We start from the raw sequence: 20,251 nt of genomic DNA, 5'->3' as shown, positions 1-20,251 counted from the left end.
GTATTCAGACCCCTTGACTTTTTCCACATTTTGTAACACTTTTTTGGTTACTACATGATTCCATGGGTGTTATTTCATAGTTTTGATGTCTTCACTATTATTCTACAATGTAAAAAATTAAGAAAAACCCTTGAATGAGTAGGTGTGTCCAAACTTTTGACTGGTACTGTAAGTATTTATTTAGATTAAGCCTACTTAGGCACCACATTCACATACACACACTCATTTTCTGAAGCATGTAATGACAGTTTACATGTTGTTAAACTTCCAAACATACATTGGCCTTTAAACAAAAAGCAAAACAATAATTGGAATAAATTGAAGCAGTTTACCCAGCAGAATGGCCAATCAGAATGTATTCTACTTGAGCGTGCTGAGAAAAGCATGTTGGTGGGGAGATGTGTGTGTTTGATGAGGCAGTCTACTCTCATGCTGAGCTCTCCTCTCTATCCCATTGGCCCAATGCAGCCTAACTGCACCAGCCAATCAGAAAATCACAACTCCATATGCAGCAAAAAGCCTTGTTTACCTCAACATATACAAATACTGTACCAGGGAATGGCCATTCATTTTTAATTCTACATCCATACCACCACACTACTTCACTACTATATCACTATTCACAGAATACAACTCAGTTCTTGATCTAGGAGTGTGAGGAAAATGTTGGAATTGAACCATTGACTATTGTTGTTGTTGTTGTTGTCCTGTTCTAGCCTCTGCCACAGTGGAGGACTTCCAGATCCGTCCCCATGGCTTGTTTGTCCACTCCTACCGGTCCCCTGCCTTCTGTGACCACTGTGGAGAGATGCTGTGGGGCCTGGTGAGACAGGGCCTCAAGTGTGAAGGTAGGTACTGTACAGAAGGAGCCCTGGACTGCATCTCAAATGGCAGCCTATTCCCTATATAGTGCACTACTTTTGACCAGAGCTCTGGTCAGAAGTAGTGCACTTTGTAGGGAATAGGGTACAATTTGGGACGCAGCCCTGGGCCTATTTCAACTAATGTAATTAGGTTCCAGCCACTCCGACACAATTATGTAACTCTGTAAGAGAGGATATTATCAGGGTACATGGGATACAGGCCACTCTGGTGTACTCTAGTCTGAAGAGGTCTCTTCAGGGTTTGTGATGAGCAGCAAAGCCCCTGCTTGAAGAGTGTTGGGAAGAAGAGAACAGTTTGTCTTCTGTCAGGCTGAAGAGGCAGGTGGAAAGGTAGTGCATAGAGGGGATGGAGGTATACACAATAGCCTAATATGTATAAAAGTGAAGTATTACATACTGTGGTGTCTGACTGGAATGGTGGCGAGCTCATGAAGGAACGTTTCCCAAAGACAAAAGTTTCAACAATCCATGAATGACTTGGTCCATTAGATGATTCCTAATTATACTGAACAAAAATATAAACGCAACATGCAACAATTTCTACGATTTTACTGAGTTACAGTTCATATAAGGAAATCAATCAATTGAAATAAAGAAATTAGGCTCAAATCTAAGGATTTCACATGACTGGGAATACAGATATGCATCTGTTGGTCACAGATACCTTAAAAAAAAGGTAGGGGCGTGGATCAGAAAACCAGTCAGTTTCTGGTGTGACCACCATTTTCCTCATGCAGCGTGACACATGTCCTTCACATAGAGTTGATCAGGCTGTTGATTGTGGCCTGTGGAATGCTTCACTCCTCTTCAATGGCTGTGCAAAGTTGCTGGATATTGGTGGGAACTGGAACACGCTGTCGTACACGTCGATCCAGAGCAATGCTCAATGCGTGACATGTCTGGTGAGTATGCAGGCCATGGAAGAACTGGGACATTTTCAGCTTACAGGAATTGTGTACAGATCCTTGCTACATGGGGCTGTGCATTATCATGCTAAAACATGAAGTGATGGTGGTGGATGAGTGGCACGACAATGGGCCTCAGGTATCTCTGTGCATTCAAATTGCCATCGATAAATTGTAATTGTGTTTGTTGTCCGTAGTTTATGTTCGTTGTCCGTAGCATAACCCCACCGCCACCATGGGGTACTCTATTCACAACGTTGACATCAGCAAACCGCTCGCTCACACGACGCCATACACACTGTCTGCCATCTGCTCGGTACAGTTGAAACCGGGATTCATCCGTGTAGAGCACACTTCTCCAGCGTATCAGTGGCCATTGAAGGGGAGCATTTGCCCACTGAAGTCGGTTACGACGCCAAACTGCATTCAGGTCAAGACCTGAGGACGACTAGAACGCAGATGAGCTTCCCTGAGCTGTTTCTGACAGTTTGTGCAGAATTTCTTTGGTTGTGCAAACCCACAGTTTCATCAGCTGTCCGGGTGGCTGGTCTCAGATGATCCCGCAGGTGAAGAAGCCGGATGTGGAGGTCCTGGGCTGGCGTGGTTACACGTGGTCTGCAGTTTTGAGGCCGGTTGAATGTACTGCCAAATTCTCTAAAACAATGTTAAAGGCGGCTAATGGTAGAGAAATGAACATTCAATTCTCTCGCAACAGCTCTGGTGGACATTCCTGCAGTCAGCATGCCAATTGCACACTCCCTCAAAACCTGACATCTATGGCAATGTGTTTTGTGAGTGGCCTTTTATTGTCCCCAACACAAGGTGTACCTGTGTAATGATCATCCTGTTTAATCAGCTTCTTGATATGCTACACCTGTCAGATGGATTACCTTGGCAACGGAGAAATGCTCACTAACAGGGATGTAAACAAATTTGTGCACCAAATGTGAGAGAAGTAAGCTTTCTATGCATATGGAACATTTCTGGGATCTTTTATTTCAGTTCATGAAACATGGGACCAACAGTTAACATGTTCCATTTATATTTTTGTTCAGTGTAGTTCCATAAAGACAGTCTCTCACCAGTTTGATGCAAGTATAAAAATGGCCACGTTACATGTGAACTCACCTTTGCTCTGAAACCGTCTGTTTCTCTCCTCTGAAGGTTGTGGTCTGAACTATCACAAGCGCTGTGCCTTTAAAATCCCAAATAACTGCAGTGGGATCCGCAAGCGGAGGTTGTCCAATGTCTCTCTGACCGGCTTGACCACCCTTACCACCACACGGTCCAATGAGCCTTCGCCTTTCACCTCCGACGAGGCCTTACTGGTGAGTTTACCCCTGGTTACTGTGGGTCATCATGAAGAGCTACACACACACATGCACATTATCACACAGGCATGGACGCACGCACGGACCCAGGCACACACACACACACACACTACACACACACACACACACACACCACACACACACACACACACCATAGATTACTACATGCCCTACGCATTCCCAACCTCCCAATGGCAAATTGTTGGATTATGATGAGAAGCATGTTCCTACTATAAAGGACCTGATGTGATTCTGAAAGCCTCTGTTGCTGGTTGTGTTCATGATGAATTCTGTTGGAGCAGGTCTTTACTCCAGCAGCAGTCAGTCATGTGTGTGAATATTGTTCTGGTTTAACTCTGATCTCTCTCTTCACCTCCTCCCTGTGTGTGTCCCTGTCCTCTCCTCGCTGTATGCTCAGTCTCCTGTCAGTCCTGGCATGGAGGTAGGTACCCCAATACCCTGCCCTCACTTATTGCAGTATCAATACGCCTATTATCACCAGAAGCACGTCGCTCTTTCCCTGTGTCAAAATAAGACAAATACAAATGTTGTTTAGGTAGCTGATGACATCTGTTACCTACCTTGTGCCTTGCTCTGAGTGGGGCATCAGGGCAACACCCTGACTGATCTACCCTGCTACTCTCCACAGCAGAAGACACAGACAGACTTCTTTTCTGGCAGAGAGAGAAGGTCCTCTTCCTACATCGGCCGGCCCATAGAGTTAGACAAAATCCTCCTGTCCAAAGTCAAGGTGCCTCACACCCTCGTCGTCCACTCCTACACACGCCCCACCGTCTGCCAGCACTGCAAGAAGCTACTCAAGGGCCTGTTCCGTCAAGGCCTGCAATGCAAAGGTACTGTAGGGGTTCCGAGAAACTTGAGATAATGAGAGAGGTTGACAGTGGTTGGTGGAGGAGGTGTGGATGATAGTGAGTCACACAGTACTTACTGTAATACTGTGTGACTCACCCGTGGGCTTTTGCCAGCTCAATATTTTCAGGTGGTATTTTTGGATATCTCAAGACTTTGTTGTCACAGAGTTGGCAGAGCTAACAGACGGCAGTTGTTTCTCCCTCAAGCTTTCTTTGTGACATCTTGAATAACTATTATGGTCTAAATAATAGATAGCCCTGTAACTGTATAATTACATGGTAATCACAAATGCAGCAACAGTGTTGTGACTACCATAGAGATCCTATAATTCACAGATGTACTGTACTGTAATTCTATGGTTACTACAGTGTGCACAAGCCGTCATGTTGCTTTCATTTACGTTGCGTCTCTGGCAACCGAACCGATAGAACGAACGACCAGCCGGCTTGGGTAGCAACCCTAGATTTGTGTCGGGACAATATCTTGTGGAAGGATGAAATAGTGTGAATAAATTCATCAAAATACGGTTTTTAATGAAAATATGTCAATCATTATTTGAATATGTGGGTAACCTGTTGTATAAAAGTGATAATGCCCTAGAAGCCGTTGTTTGGAGGATATATTGGCACGGTTTGCTGGCCGTCGATTTCGTCTCGGGCTTAACAACACCCGTGCCAATATATCCTCCAAACACCAGCTTCTCGGGCATTATCACTTCAATAGAGTTGTACTTTATATAGACAACAGAACAGAGTGTAATAGTATCATATGAGAGACGGTTCATTAGGTACTCTAGCAGACAGATAAGGTGCTGTTTGTAGTCACAGTGCTATTGGACAGGTTACATATGGATATGTCATCTCTCTCTCTCTCTCTCTCTCTCTCTCTCTCTCTCTCTCTCTCTTCTCTATCTTTCTCCCTCCCATCTTACACTCTCTCTCTCACACTCTCTCTGTTTCTCTCTCACGGTTACAGATTGCAAATTCAACTGTCATAAACGATGTGCGCCCAAAGTACCAAACAACTGCCTTGGAGAAGTGTCTAAAAATGGAGGCAAGTTTCACTTTAGATAGTCATTTGCTGTAAATGTGGCAGATCTTTCCTAGTAAGTGGTCGCCATCTCATATGGTTTCCAAGAAATGTCACAGGATATGTTTCTTTCAATTCTGCAACATTTACTTCAGTTATGAGAGACTGAAGAAAGATAATCATATATAGGATACCAGCTGAATTCTTGGAAGTACCAGAATATTCCTTGAAATATCGACCGAATTATGACTGTAAAATAACATCACTGTTTTATTTTAAAATCTCTTCCACACTACCGCTCTGATATTCTTTGTATTTTTCATTTTTTTCTTCTTCTTTTGGTTCCTTCTTTCTTCCTCTTTAAAAAACAGGGTTTCTCTGGCATACTTAATGTTCTACTATTCTCTTTTCCTACACCTTGTGTGTTTCCACCTGTTGCTCCTCCTCCTCCTCCAGATCTGCTGAGCTCAGGGGCGGAGTCTGATGTGGTGATGGGGGAGGGTTGTGACGACCACGACAGTGACAGGAACAGTGGTCTGATGGATGACATGGAGGAGGCCATAGTGCCTGACTCGGGCCTGCTGGAGGCTGGCCATGGGGAAATGGGAGACCTCCATGACCCAGAGGATGACTGCAACAGGGCTATAAGGTGATTGACTGGGCCTGGGACTAGGACAGGGGGACCCCCCAATGGCTGTGGATATGTACAGTAGTCATAGGTCCTGTTAAAATATCCACTCTAGCATACTGCTTAGAATGAAGCAATGTACCCCGGCTCAACCCTTACCCTTACCCTAGCCATAACCCCAACCCTAGCTTCATCTCCATGTCCAGGTTCAACCACAACCCTAACCCTAGCTTCATGTCCACATTCTGGTTCAACCCTAACCTTAGCCTCAACCACAACCCTAACCCTAACCATAGCTTCATGTCCACATCCTAGTTGTAACCTAACCCTAACTTCATGTCTACACGTTGGATCAACCCTGACCCAGTCCATAACCCTAACTTCATGTCTACACGTTGGATCAACCCTGACCCAGTCCATAACCCTAACTTCATGTCTACACGTTGGATCAACCCTGACCCAGTCCATAACCCTAACTGAGTCCTGAAGTTGAGAAGAAACATTCACAGAGTTTTCTGTTTGACTCCCTTCATTCCAAAGCCCGTCTACTAGCAACAACATCCCGCTGATGCGAGTGGTCCAGTCAGTCAAAAACACCAAGAGGAAAAGTAGCAATATTATGAAGGAAGGTTGGCTAGTGCACTTCACCAGCAAAGACACTCTAGTAAGTCTGATTATATTAATGTATTTTTGTCACACCAACTAATCAATCTGCTGTAGAGTTGCAAAATTCCATGATTGTAATGTTTTGTATGTTTTGTTGAAGTTATTTTGTGAATGCCTGTCTTTTAAATGTTAAATTGTGTTTTTATTTAATCAAATCTGCTATGGGCACTAACCTATGGCATAATAGATGCTAATGAATAGATGGAAACCCCCATTGCCAAGAGGTGGAACACACCAGGAACATATGTTATGTTGTCTCAGTCTGTGCAAGGCTCTCTATCTGTTTCCACTACAGAGGAAAAGACACTACTGGAGGCTGGACAGCAAATGCATCACGCTTTTCCAGAATGACACAGGGAGCAAATACTACAAGGTAAGAAATCAATTGAAATGTTATATAGATTATTATGGGTGAGGGTGATTGAAATCTAAGAACTGAGCTTTATGCAAACTAATTTACTGTAATTTAGGGTTTGAATAAGACAAGGTAACATGCAGTTTTACGCTATACTCTCGACTGATAAGCAGGCTGCAACCACTTTTTCATATAAAGACTTAAGATATAATGTAATTTGTAGCAAGAAATAGGCGGCCTGGACCAAGACATTGATCAGACATTGATCAGTTTGAAATATCATGCTTTATATTGAAACGCAAGTGCTCTAATCCCTGTAAAATGACTGCTACTACATCAATCAATCAAATGTATTTCATAAAGCACTTTGTACAACAGCTGTTGTCACAAAGCGCTTTACAGTAACCTGGCCTAGACCTCAAACAGCAAAGAGCAATACTACTTCTGCTATGTGGCAGGAAATTCCGTTGTCAGAGGTGTTGTCTCTGGACCCAGCCAAGACCTTCAACTTGCTGTCTGAGGGCTCCAACGCCCACTGCTTTGAGATTGCTACGGGCAGCCTGGTCTACTATGTAGGGGAGAACCTGGCGAGGCCGGAGGGCCCGGGGAGCATGTCGGCCCACAGCAGTATGCTGGTCAGCGGGGTCGGGCCGGATGTGGCTAGGATGTGGGAGATGGCCATCCAGCACGCCCTCATGCCCGCCATCTCTAAAGGACTGTCACATGGGTCACGCCACAGTGGCCACAGTACGTATAAGCAGAGTGAATTGGATAGATTTTGGGATAGATTAACTCTTATATAAATTAATTTAATTTAATTGAAGCAACCTTGTTTTACTTAACACTACGGTTGCAAAATTCTGGTAACTTTCCCAAAATTCCCAGGTTTTCCAGAAATCCTGCTTGGAAGATTCCCGGACTCAGGAGGGGAATAAGCAGGAAATCCTGTCACGCTCATTGAGGAACGGGTCAGACCAAGCTGCAGCGTGGTATGCGAACATGTTTATTAAAACTGGATAAACACTGACAAAACAACAAAAGGCAACGAAACGTGACGTCGGAAGGCTATACACTAACAAGCCAAACACACCGAAACACAAACAAGATCCCACAACCCAGGCAGGAAAACTGGCTGCCTAAGTATGATCCCCAATCAGAGACAACGAGCGACAGCTGCTTCTGATTGGGAATCACACCCGGCCAAACGTAGAAATAGAAACCTAGATCTAAACATAGATCTACAACAACATCGAACTAAACATGCACACCCTGACCAAACTAACTAGAGTTCTATAGGTCAGGGCGTGACAGTACCCCCCACCAAAGTGCGGACTCCGGCCGCACAAACCTGACTTAACAGGGGAGGGTCCGGGTGGGCTTCCAGCCTCGGTGACGGCTCCGGCTCCAGGCGTGACGTCTTCTCCCTTACTGACTCCACGTTGCACCCCTGGACCGGTCTGGACCTCAACGCGGAGCTTCCCCTCTCTGTCCTCCCACGATGCACCAATCCCTGTCTGGACCCTGGTGTGAGAGACCCCGAACCTAGAGAGGGGCTGACATCTGGACCCGGAGTGGAGCCGCTGACCGGAGCTGAACCGGATCCCGGTGGAGCGGACTGCTCTAGCTCCGGAGTGGATCCGCTGACCGGAGCTGGACTAGGCAATGGTGGAGCGGACTGCTCTGGCTCTGGAATGGATCAGCTGACCGGAGCTGGACTGGGCACCGGTGGAGCGGACTGCTCTGACTCCGGAGTGGATCCGCTGACCGGAGCTGGATTGGGCACCGGTGGAACAGGCCGGGCCGGACTGGGGACACGCACCACTGGTCTGGTGCGAGGAGCAGGAACAGGCCGTACCGGACTGGGAACACGCACCACTGGCTTGGTGCGAGGTGCAGGCACGGGCCGTACTGGCCTGGGAACACGCACCACTGGCTTGGTGCGGGGAGCAGGTACGGGGCGTACCGGGCTGGCGACACGCACCACTGGTTTGGTGCGAGGAGCAGGGATGGGCCGTACTGGACTGGGAACACGCACCACTGGCTTGGTGCGGGGAGCAGGTACGGGGTGTACCGGGCTGGCGACACGCACCACTGGTTTGGTGCGAGGAGCAGGGACGGGCCGTACTGGACTGGGAACATGCACCACTGGCTTGGTGCGGGGAGCAGGTACGGGGCGTACCGGGCTGGGAACCGGCGCTGGAGGTCTACGACTGTACCAGTCCTTTACTCTCCGCGCCCAATCCTCCTCCAGTGAGGACTACTCCGGGAGCCCCCACGAGTTAGGGAACAGAAACTCATCGTCGTCGTCATCCTCCGACTCCTCAGTATAAAACAGTTCCATTCCCATTGTCGTAGGGACTCAAACTGGAAACCCACCGGGTGCAGTGGTCGGGGTTCTTCTCTCTCGCTCCCCGACCACCCCTTTAGCCCCCCCCCCCAAAAAAAAAAAATATTGGGGCTGCCTCTCGGGCTTCCTCCTCGGCCGGCGCCGTCGGTGTCGCCGTTGCTCCTTCCTCTGTCTGTTCCCAAGGACGGCGATCTATCCCAGCCTGGATCTCCTCCCATGTCCTAGATCCCTTACCATCCAGGATGTCCAGGATGTCTGCTCCTGGCCACGCTGCTTGGTCCTCGTTTGGTGGGATCTTCTGTCACGCTCGTTGAGGAACGGGTCAGACCAAGCTGCAGCGTGGTATGCGAACATGTTTATTAAACTGGATAAACACTGACAAAACAACAAAAGGCAACGAAACGTGACGTCGGAAGGCTATACACTAACAAGCCAAACACACCGAAACACAAACAAGATCCCACAACCCAGGCAGGAAAACTGGCTGCCTAAGTATGAACCCCAATCAGAGACAACGAGCGACAGCTGCTTCTGATTGGGAATCACACCCGGCCAAACGTAGAAATAGAAATCTGGATCTAAACATAGATCTACAACAACATCGAACTAAACATGCACACCCTGACCAAACTAACTAGAGTTCTATAGGTCAGGGCGTGACAAATCCTAAAGCCTCCAACCAGGATTTCTGGAAAGCCTGGGAATTTTGGGAAAGTTACCAGAATTTTCCAACCCTACTCAGCACTAGGAAAGAACACTCTCAATGTTATAGTATGGAATACTATTAACTCTTATGGAATACTCTTAACATTTCCCTTACACCAACAGAGGATGTTTCCATCAGTATTTCAGTGTCCAACTGCCAGATTCAAGAGAACGTGGTAAGTAGGATTTGCTCTCACATAATTTGAAAGACTTTGGGTATATTTGTATTTTTTTGTGAGTATAATATTGCGTTAATAATATTATTATTTTGCAGTAATAATATATGTAATATTATATATAATATTGCGATAATAATATATTGCGGTTCATGTCTGCTCCTCTTGCATGGTTAGGTTATTTGCAGGCATTTCTTTAGACAATAGACATAGACAAAAGACAGTAGACAACTTAACATTCCACATGACAGTGGCTGGTACTTAATGCCCAACCTTCAACATAAATAAAAAAGCTGAATGCATGGTTTGATTTCTGAGGTGAGATCATCCTCTAAGTAGCTCAAATGGATATTATTTTGATTACCCACTCAGCCAAGCAGTTGCCATAGCTACTCTTGATAATTAGTCACAGTACCACTGGTTATAATTATATTTCTGGGCAACTCTTCCAGTCGTGTATGAGATTAGTGGTTATTAAGTTGTCATGTGAGAAGAGATAAAAATGGTTGTAGACAAAACAAAAACAAAATATTTGTGACAGTATACACTTGAAGCTTTCATTTAAACCCATTTACTGGATTTTTACACCTACAGGATATCAGCTCAGTGTATCAGATATTCCCGGATGAAGTCCTTGGATCGGGCCAATTTGGGATAGTTTATGGAGGTGATGCATTTGTACCACCTTGTCACACTGATAACCTGCAAAAAAGGTGTTAACTTGATTGCATGAGGGACACAGCCTTGATATCAATTCTCTCCTGATCTCATGCCAGCAAAATATTTGCATGACCAAGGAGGTGTTTATTGTATTGGGAAATTACAAATACAGTAAATTGTTAAAAATGGCTAGTACATTGTTAAAAGTGGTTAATCAGATCAATTTGAATCTTTTAAAAAAGTATTTGAGATAATCATTCATTCTGAGAAGTAACACCTGTATAAACCTGTAACCTGCCTTTGATTTCTCCATAATATAATGTCTCCATACTACAGGAAAGCACAGAAAAACTGGCCGGGATGTAGCAATTAAGATCATCGACAAGTTACGCTTCCCCACCAAGCAGGAGAGCCAGCTACGCAATGAGGTCGCCATCCTTCAGGTAAACACACACCAGCACGCATGGCCCTGTGTGTGCTTATGAAACGCATCATATTATAACCTTTTTCTCAGATGTTGCCAGACACACATTATGATGAACACATGAGAAAAAAATGACAGAGCTAAAGACAAAAATAGAGAGTCTCTTGATATTGTGTCAGTAGGTAGGTAAATAATGAGGTTATTATCCTGACAACACAGTGAGTGTTTGAAGAGCCTGTCGAGCACTCTGCCTGCTTCCTTTAAAAGGCTCCTGTGTTTCTGTTTTTACTTCCTAGAACCTGCACCACCCTGGGGTAGTGAACCTGGAGTGCATGTTTGAGACGCCGGAGCGCGTCTTCGTTGTCATGGAGAAGCTCCACGGAGACATGCTGGAGATGATCCTGTCCAGTGAGAAGGGGAGGCTGCCTGAACGTATCACCAAGTTCTTCGTCTCACAGGTAACCCTGGCTGACAAGCGTTGTCGCTAGCAGACAATGGACTGACGTGCCGTAGCAGTGCCACACACCTGCTTTTACAGATGCTGTGACACTCACATACTGTATACTGTATACAAACACAGTCAGTGAACTAAGTGGTTTACGGGCATGCTTATGTATTTTTCTGATAATGTCATAATATCTGTTTAATCATGTGTTGTTGCACTTTTAACTATGATATGCAATGTATTTATTTATTTCAAGTAGCTTTTTGCTGTAGTCAAATGACCTAGTGGCCTCATGGATAAATTTTATTAATATTTTTCATAATTTCGTAATTTATAAACATTTATTTATATTTTTATGCAGAACACTGATATAGCCCACTGCAGTAATGTTTGACAGTATATAAATGCAAATGACCAGATTATATTACCTTTTTGAATCATCCCTAATTAAAGTAATCATTCACTGTGTACAAATCATAATTTTCACAAATTTTCAGATTCTTCAGGCTCTTCGTCATCTCCACTTCAAGAACATCGTCCACTGTGACCTCAAACCAGAGAACGTCTTACTGGCGTCTGCAGACGCTTTTCCACAAGTAAGAAAACCTCCAGTTCAGCTTCCAAACAAGCCAAAACAGAAACATCAATTTCACAGACATAAACAGACATTCATCTATCAGTCTACTCTAAGATAATGTGGATGATTATGGCAACTGCACGCTCAGTGTCTCTACAATGTTCTATGTCTCTTGATTTTAATTATACACTCCCAATCATTGATACACGGCCTTTCTCTCCATAGCCATAGCCCTGTACTGCTCTGTACTGTACTATGAGTCACTGTTTTAGGCATGGCCAGGCATCGGATGGGTGTTAAACAAATTACATTTGTGTTATTTACAACAAATATTTTCTGAACGGGAAGAAGGAGAGTCTGTTGTTATATATCTGTTTTTCCTTTCCCAAAATATGCTCTGGCAACATCACTGGCGTCATTATAGTGCTGAGAACTAACGTCCTCTGCAGTCTTGCCAAAGTCTATTTTGGTAACATTCTGTAGCTACAGTAAATCGTCTGTAGACCATATCATGTCCAGATCGAACAGACAGTGTGATAACGTTAACTGGCCTTTTGCGTAATCCGTGCCATGTCTGTGGAACCAACTGTTTGGATGGAGAACATACAGGATGTTATGAATTAGCTTTCTCTAACAAGTCTTTGTCCAGTTACTCTAGTATGGAACCCTCGATTACCTACACGCTTTCTCATGTTCAAGTGAATACGAGACTTGGAACTATGGCAGTGTAAAATTCACTAGTGTGAGATTGTGTTGTAGCCGACTGTCAAACATGGACGTGTCTCAAACGTCACTGATATTCCCAACATAGTGGGGAATCTAGTGTAATTTGAGACACACCCTATCTGTGTCTCAGGTGAAGCTGTGCGACTTTGGCTTTGCCCGCATCATTGGAGAGAAGTCTTTCCGTCGGTCAGTGGTGGGCACTCCGGCCTACCTGGCCCCGGAGGTTCTGAGGAATAAGGGCTACAACCGCTCCCTGGACATGTGGTCTGTGGGGGTCATCATCTACGTCAGCCTCAGCGGCACCTTCCCCTTCAACGAGGACGAGGACATTCACGACCAAATCCAGAACGCTGCCTTCATGTACCCACCCAACCCCTGGAAGAAGGTGTCCCAGGAAGGTGGGTGTCTGTCGAGCAGCAATGAGTCATGCATTACTGTGATAACTGTATTACTTTAAAATAACATTTTATATAGTTGTGTTGGAATGATACTGAAAATCAGACTGAATAGGCTCTTCCTGAGTCTCTGTTGGACTTTGTAACCATATAGTGAATGTTTGCTACACAGTCAGAATGCCTTTATGATAATCTGACTTACATTTGCCCAGTAGCGGTGCGTGGGCAAAATCACTGGGGAACCCAAGCCAGAAAGAAAAGCCATATTACAACCTATGTGTTGTGATAATTGCGTTGTTTGCTCTATAACCTGTTAGTTCATATGCCTTGCCACCGTGATATACAGTGAGGGAAAAAAGTATTTGATCCCCTGCTGATTTTGTACGTTTGCCCACTGACAAAGACATATTCAGTCTATAATTTTAATGGTAGGTTTATTTGAACAGTGAGAGACAGAATAACAACAACAAAATCCAGAAAAACGCATGTCAAAAATCTTATAAATGTATTTGCATTTTAATGAGGGAAATAAGTATTTGACCCCCTCTCAATCAGAAAGATTTCTGCCTCCCAGGTGTCTTTTATACAGGTAACGAGCTGAGATTAGGAGCACACTCTTAAAGGGAGTGCTCCTAATCTCAGCTTGTTACCTGTATAAAATACACCTGTCCACAGAAGCAATCAATCAATCAGATTCCAAACTCTCCACGATGGCCAAGACCAAAGAGCTCTCCAAGGATCTCAGGGACAAGATTGTAAACCTACACAAGGCTGTAATGGGCTACAAGACCATCGCCAAGAAGCTCCATGCAAGATCTCACCTCGTGGAGTTGCAATGATCATGAGAACGGTGAGGAATCAGCCCAGAACTACACGGGAGGATCTTGCCAATGATCTCAAGGCAGCTGGGACCATAGTCACCAAGAAAACAATTGGTAACACACTACGCCGTGAAGGACTGAAATCCTGCAGCGCCCGCAAGGTCCCCCTGCTCAAGAAAGCACATATACAGGCCCGTCTGAAGTTTGCCAATGAACATCTGAATGATTCAGAGGAGAACTGGGTGAAAGTGTTGTGATCAGATGAGACCAAAATGGAGCTCTTTGGCATCAACTCAACTTGCTGTGTTTGGAGGAGGAGGAATGCTGCCTATGACCCCAAGAACACCATCCCCACCATCAAACATGGAGGTGGAAACATTATGCTTTGGGGGTGTTTTTCTGCTAAGGGGACAGGACAACTTCACCGCATCAATGGGACGATGGACGGGGCCATGTATCGTCAAATCTTGTGTGAGAACCTCCTTCCCTCAGCCAGGGCATTGAAAATGGGCCGTGGATGGGTATTCCAGCATGACAATGACCCAAAACACACGGCCAAGGCAACAAAGGAGTGGCTCAAGAAGAAGCACATTAAGGTCCTGGAGTGGCCTAGCCAGTCTCCAGACCTTAATCCCATAGAAAATATGTGGAGGGAGCTGAAGGTTCGAGTTGCCAAACGTCAGCCTCGAAACCTTAATGACTTGGAGAAGATCTGCAAAGAGGAGTGGGACAAAATCCCTCCTGAGATGTGTGCAAACCTGGTGGCCAACTACAAGAAACGTCTGACCTCTGTGATTGCCAACAAGGGTTTTGCCACCAAGTACTAAGTCATGTTTTGCAGAGGGGTCAAATACTTATTTCCCTCATTAAAATGCAAATCAATTTATAACATTTTTGACATGCATTTTTCTGGATTTTTTTGTTGTTATTCTGTCTCTCACTGTTCAAATAAACCTACCATTAAAACTATAGACTGATCATGTGTTTGTCAGTGGGCAAACGTACAAAATCAGCAGGGGATCAAATACTTTTTTCCTTCACTGTATATGGGCCTAAAGGCCAATACAATAAGAAGACAGTGGCAGAATAAATTAAACCACACATTTGTTTTATCACAAAACCGGAGAGAAACCTCTGTTCGGTGAAGTCCACAAAACAAACTGCATGTAACAAATAGTTACATGACCTACAGCATGGTCAAGCAAGTTAATGTTTCCGACATTTTCGGACTACTAAAAAACGATTGATTTAGAACCACAGAGAGTTACCGCAAGTCACAAAGAAAACAGGAGCTGCCTCCACTATTCCAGCACCATTTTAACTTCAACATTTCAACGTCATCAAATCACCTATGCTTAGTCTAATACAGTGACAACTAAAAGATACCAAAAACAATTTAGTCCAATCAACGTAAGCTAAATATGGTGTGGCTGTAAATGGTTCAGATTTGTGTGTATGTGCGTGTGTGCGTTCGTGCAAGTAGAAACAACATGTTGACTCACCCTAGAGAAACGCCAATGCCATCCTCCTCTCTTTCATGTTGACGAAACGATCTATGACTCTGACATACAGTACACGCTTTTACCTGGCTAAAATTCTTGCTTGCTAGCCTTTCATGGGCAATGTTAGCTAGTTAACATTAGCTTTCCACATCTAGGTACATATTGAACTTCCATCCTCTCAGTCCAGGGGCACAATGTATGAATTTATGGTTGGATCAGAATCGGCGTTATAATCATTGGCCAGTACGGAAAATTAAGTAAAACCACAAGTCCAAATCCCTTTCTCCATCCATGGCTAATTTAATAAAGGGCCAATTTTAGCTAGCTAGCTAGCCACCGGAGGACAACAACACAACGAGAGGCAACAATTTAAGTTGTTTCTGTCAATGACGTATTTCTCTTGATGCGATGTGATAGGAGTGAAGCCAAATCCAAACTGGCTTCCCTTGACACTTTTATTGGTGCGCCATGACCATTCACTGTTGAGCTCACTCAGCGTCCCTTGATACTTTTTTATCAAGGGAGGCCAAATGCTCGCTGGCTTCCCTTGCATTCAATGGTACGGGTGGCAACAATGTCATACTCTTTATGACCAGACAACATCAGATAGATGGCCTACACATGCAGAGACAGAGGGGCGCTGTTTCGCTCACTCTGATGCTTTCTCCGGTGAAATAAGTTCAGCTTGCGAATTGAAGGAAAATTATGAAACACAGAGAGATGAAAGATACATTATTTTTTCTTTTTTTCTTGGTAATTTTTTTTGGCAAGCCTGGCTTCCCTTGGCATCCATGAATACACTCCATGCATTTACCAGGTCAGTGAGTCAGTATTATGGTTATCTGAGGGAGTCTGCAGATTTTTTAGCATTGAATCGTGTTAGGGCCTGTCTGGCCTGCATAGGAACCTCTCTTATCACAACTTTGCTCTCACCTCTAGTGCTCCATGGCTCACAAAACCACTATGAAAGCCTACAACACATATCCTGGCCCCAACAACTATGCTGCTATTGAATTGAGCGGATGGCATGCGTCATTGTCCGAGAGATGGAAAGAGAAAGAAAGAAAGTCTGTGTGTGTGAGAGAGATAAAGTGTGTGAGAGAGAGAGAGAGATAAAGTGTGTGTGTGTGAGAGAGAGAGAGAGAGAGAGAGAGAGAGAGAGAGAGAGAGAGAGAGAGAGAGAGAGAGAGAGAGAGAGAGAGAGAGAGAGAGAGAGAGAGAGAGAGAGAGAGAGAGAGAGAGAGAACCAATTCTTGTTGCAGCCTATTCATGTGCATAATGCCAAGCGATCCCTGGTACTATAGAGGAGTGGCCTAAAGGTCAAGAATCCCAACTGGGACTCAGAGAACCATGACCCCTGAAATAATCTTAACATGATGTTGGCTTTGCTCATTAGCCCTTGCATGGCTCTGAAAGCGGCCTGCGCCAAATCCTCTAGGTTTCCCACCATGAGTTATCCTCTGACGGCCTGCTTTGTTGTTCCAGCAATTGACCTCATTAATAACTTGCTGCAAGTCAAGATGAGGAAACGCTACAGCGTGGACAAGTCGCTCAGCCATGCCTGGCTACAGGTAAGCCTTACTCTGGACTAAACTAGATATTTAACAGAAATCATTACAGATATAGAAACAAGTCTCTCAGCCATCCCTGGCTACAAGTAAGCTCTCCATACTGCATATATCACAAATTAGGAAGAAAAGTTAGTACATTTTGGCCCTGTCTTTCAGCCATCCCTGACTACAGGTAAGCTACCCTTCCATAGCTGTGGGAAGTAGGGGTGCTGAGTGCTGCAGCACCCAATGAAAAATCACAATAAAAAAAATATATTAATAAAAAAATATATTTTCTAAAAAATATATTTATTCACAAAAGTAGTGCACTGGGCCTTTACTAATATAATCGGACTGATATATAGACCACAGTAGGTTGGTGGGACCTTAATTGGGGAGGACGGGCTCGTGGTAATGGCTGAAGCGGAATGAGTTGAATGGTATCAAATACATCAAACATATGGTTGCCATATGTTTGATGAAATTCTATTTTCTCCGTTTCAGCCATTATTATGAGCCGTCCTCCCCTTAGCAGCCTCCACTGATATAGACATCTGTAGTGCGGGCAAACATTATTTTTTCTGCATCTCCACTTAGTTGTATATTAAGAACAGTATCTTGCAGGATTCAATAGTTAATATTGTAAGAGTTGTTGCCCTATCCCATTCTCTGCGGTTGTCATTCTAATGGGATCCAGAAGGAACAAAACCCTGTCCTTAAACATTTACATCAAAAGGTACAAAGTTATGGGCAAAGATACAAAACATCCACATCAAATTAAATAGTTGTCTTGATCAAATAACATGGAAAACAACCGCTTTTTGTACAATATTAATTTACCATCCTTACATTTTACAGACGCTCTTATCCAGAGCGACTTACAGTTAGTGAGTGCATACATTATTATAATTATTTTTATTTTTTCATACTGGCCCCCCGTGGGAATCTAACCCACAACCCTGGCGTTGCAAACGCCATGCTCTACCAACTGAGCTACATCCCTGCCGGCCATTCCCTCCCCTACCCTGGACGACGCTGGGCCAATTGCGTGCCGCCCCATGGGTCTCCCGGTCGCGGCCGGCTACGACAGAGCCTGGATTCGAACCAGGATCTCTAGTGGCACAGCTAGCACTGCGATGCAGTGCCTTAGACCACTGCGCCACTTCATGTAAATGTAGTTACTGTTTTGTACATAGGCTGGTCATCTAGGTTTGTACCTATAGATTTTCCATCACAATGAAAAAAAAACAATGCACAATACAGTAATTGAGTACATTGAGACATCAAGTGGTTTGTGATGATGTGGTTCAGTTGGTAGAGCATGGCGCTTGCAATGCTAGGATTGTGGGTTTGATTCCCACAGGGGACCAGTATGAAAATGTGTGCACTCACTAAATTGCTCTCTGTTGTCCCCTGTAGCTCAATTGGTAGAGCATGGCGCTTGCAACGCCAGGGTTGTGGGTTCGTTTCCCACAGGAGGCCAGTATGAAAATGTATGCACTCACTAACTGTAAGTCGCTCTGGATAAGAGCATCTGCTAAATGACTAAAATGTAAAAATGGATAAGAGTGTCTACTAAAATGGAAAAGGAATGAATAGACAATATCAGTTTTCACATAGAAATAAGTTGCATTTGCAAAGTATTTCAAGAAACTGGAAAACATAAATCAAGCAAGTATTGTTATATTCCACAAGTATTATCAGATTAACTGTTTTGTACAGATAATAATCAGACTCATGTTACAAATGCTGGTAAACACTCAAATACATTTAGTTTTGTTTTAAACAGCATGGGCAAAATAAAATCCGTATTCCCCTTCATCTTTAAATTCGAGATTTAACAGACAACGTAACAGATAAAAAATACTGTACAAATCACAAAGGAGTAAGAAGAGTTATTGTATTTGGACAAGTTTGTCAGCCATCCATGGCTACAGTAAGTCTCTCGGACACCCCTGGCTACAGTAAGTCTCTCGGACACCCCTGGCTACAGTAAGTCTCTCGGACACCCCTGGCTACAGTAAGTCTCTCGGACACCCCTGGCTACAGGTAAGTCTCTCGGACACCCCTGGCTACAGTAAGTCTCTCGGACACCCCTGGCTACAGGTAAGTCTCTCGGACACCCCTGGCTAGAGTAAGTCTCTCGGACACCCCTGGCTACAGTAAGTCTCTCGGACACCCCTGGCTACAGTAAGTCTCTCGGACACCCCTGGCTACAGTAAGTCTCTCGGACACCCCTGGCTACAGGTAAGTCTCTTGGACACCCCTGGCTACAGTAAGTCTCTCGGACACCCCTGGCTACAGGTAAGCCCTACAGAAAGAGAGATGAGAGAAATTAGTTTGTAATCCAACAGCAGGAAAAAGTCAAAATTATTATTTTTGAAACTATCACTAGAAAACAATTGAAACTGTAGGCTAATGCTAACTACTGTGCTCCTGCTAATGATGTCCCTCTCAGGACTATCAAATGTGGCTGGACCTGCGTGGCCTAGAATGGAAGATGCATGAGCGCTACATCACACACGAGAGCGATGACACCCGCTGGGAACGCCACGCTGAGCAGCACGGCCTGACGTACCCCGCCCACCTGGTCAACCCGCACGCCGATGTCAGCGAGGGGGTGGAGCCTGACCCCGAGTCGGAGGAGGCGGACACCATGGTGGCCCTCAGCGACAGAGTCAGCGTGATGTGAATTACTGTAAACGCAGGGCTTCTGCCCCCTTAAGAGTCAGCGTGCTGTAGTACTGAACACTGCTGCCTCTGCACCCTTAAGATCCGTCTCACTCCCTCCACAACACAACACACCACAGCACAACGGACTGACTGACTGATCCCTCTACTCCCAGCCAGGCACTAGGGGCTCGATATTCAAACCCTGCCTTCAAACTAACTGCCTAACTTACAAAGAATCCCATTTCTAATAGTCTGTATATGATTCAACCAGGCGTATTCCCTACCTGCCTAATGAAAGAGAATCTAATTTCTAATACTGTAAAACTCTTGGTGTGAGGGATCATCCAGGTGTACTGTACGTTAAGTCAACAGCAGCAACCAATCCCCCCCAAAAAGCCAGCAGAATGATTTAGTCAAAACCAAAATGAGATGTGTTTCACTGTGATTGGGTGCAACCCAACGAAACAGCTCAGGACTAACCTCAGTGGTACTCAGAGTGAGAACGGATATTATTATTATTACTATTACTTAAGTTTTATTTCACTCTTGAATGTACCTTTATATGATGACATGATGAGA

At 44.6% G+C, this 20,251-nt stretch overlaps 1 protein-coding gene across 1 annotated transcript; it reads left to right on the top strand.

Annotated features, from left to right (window-relative positions):
• Positions 1-793: 793 nt before the first annotated feature.
• On the top strand, positions 794-19,691 carry LOC311102971 (serine/threonine-protein kinase D1-like; the record flags this gene model as incomplete). The annotated part of the gene is made up of 17 exons (XM_084144476.1): positions 794-848; positions 2,954-3,117; positions 3,539-3,562; positions 3,770-3,974; positions 4,969-5,046; positions 5,479-5,671; positions 6,191-6,314; positions 6,612-6,689; positions 7,130-7,418; positions 9,847-9,899; positions 10,494-10,566; positions 10,896-11,002; positions 11,280-11,441; positions 11,926-12,024; positions 12,862-13,129; positions 16,935-17,020; positions 19,458-19,691. The coding sequence occupies exons 1-17, from the start codon at positions 809-811 to the stop codon at positions 19,689-19,691; spliced, it is 2,277 nt and encodes a 758-aa protein (XP_084000602.1). The 5' UTR covers positions 794-808.
• Between the last annotated feature and the right edge of the window lie 560 nt (positions 19,692-20,251).

Source organism: Coregonus lavaretus (assembly GCF_964263955.1).
Source record: "Coregonus lavaretus genome assembly, chromosome: 27".
Lineage (NCBI taxonomy): Eukaryota > Metazoa > Chordata > Actinopteri > Salmoniformes > Salmonidae > Coregonus > Coregonus lavaretus.
The sequence above is the reverse complement of the archived record's forward strand: the minus strand, read 5'-3'. Positions and strand labels throughout refer to the sequence as shown.